General features: G+C 36.5%; 1 protein-coding gene across 1 annotated transcript in view; it reads right to left on the bottom strand.

The window, feature by feature from the left end:
- The window catches only part of LOC106879768 (epithelial splicing regulatory protein 1), a gene marked incomplete at its 3' end in the record, with an annotated part of 73,853 nt that overhangs the window by 25,783 nt on the left and 47,380 nt on the right, over window positions 1–690 (bottom strand). Inside the window, exon 7 of the mRNA XM_014929464.2 lies at window positions 246–501. Within this exon, the coding sequence (XP_014784950.2) occupies window positions 246–501 (256 nt within the window). The remainder of the gene's footprint in view (window positions 1–245; window positions 502–690) is intronic.

Here is a 690-nt window from a genome sequence, read left to right as displayed (position 1 = left end):
TTTTTAGTCGAATGAATCGATCCCAGGACTTTTTTTTTTTTTTAAATGTGGTACTTAATCTATTGAACTCTTTTGCCAAGCTGCTAAGTTACAGGGATGCAAACACACCTACACCAGATTAAATCCTGGTTCTATAAGGATCAGGATTAAATAAGCTATTGGATTAAATTGCTGTCATCGAGTGGAAACCACAAATGAAGAGAAAAGAGAAAGTAGATAAAGACCCAATGAAGAGTTCATCTTACCTCCAGCCACATTGATGAAATCTTTGCCAGTTGATTTATAAACTTCAATGTAACGTTGGCCAATGTGGTGTTTGTGTCGCTTCATAGCAAGATCTCGATGTTCTTCACTTTCAAACCAAATCAAAGCTTCTCCATTTCGCCGACCTTGTTGACTAAGACAAAGTGCCACACCGCCTCTACATAAGGAAAACAAATGATAATAATAATAATAATAATAATGATAATAATAATAATGATAACGATAATAATAATAATCCTTTCTACTATATGCACAAGGCCTGAAATTTGGGGGAAGGGGGTCAGTCGATCATATCGACCCCAGTGTTTCACTGGTACCTAATTTATCGACCCTGAAAGGATGAAAAGCAAAGTCAACCTTGATGGAATTTGAACTCAGAACACAGCAACAGGTGAAATGCCATAAAGCATTTCATCCAGTGTGTAT

The sequence above is a fragment of the Octopus bimaculoides genome, chromosome 3 (genome assembly GCF_001194135.2).
Source record: "Octopus bimaculoides isolate UCB-OBI-ISO-001 chromosome 3, ASM119413v2, whole genome shotgun sequence".
In the NCBI taxonomy this organism is placed as follows: domain Eukaryota; kingdom Metazoa; phylum Mollusca; class Cephalopoda; order Octopoda; family Octopodidae; genus Octopus; species Octopus bimaculoides.
Note: the sequence above shows the minus strand (reverse complement) of the source record. Positions and strands in the feature narration are given on the sequence as shown.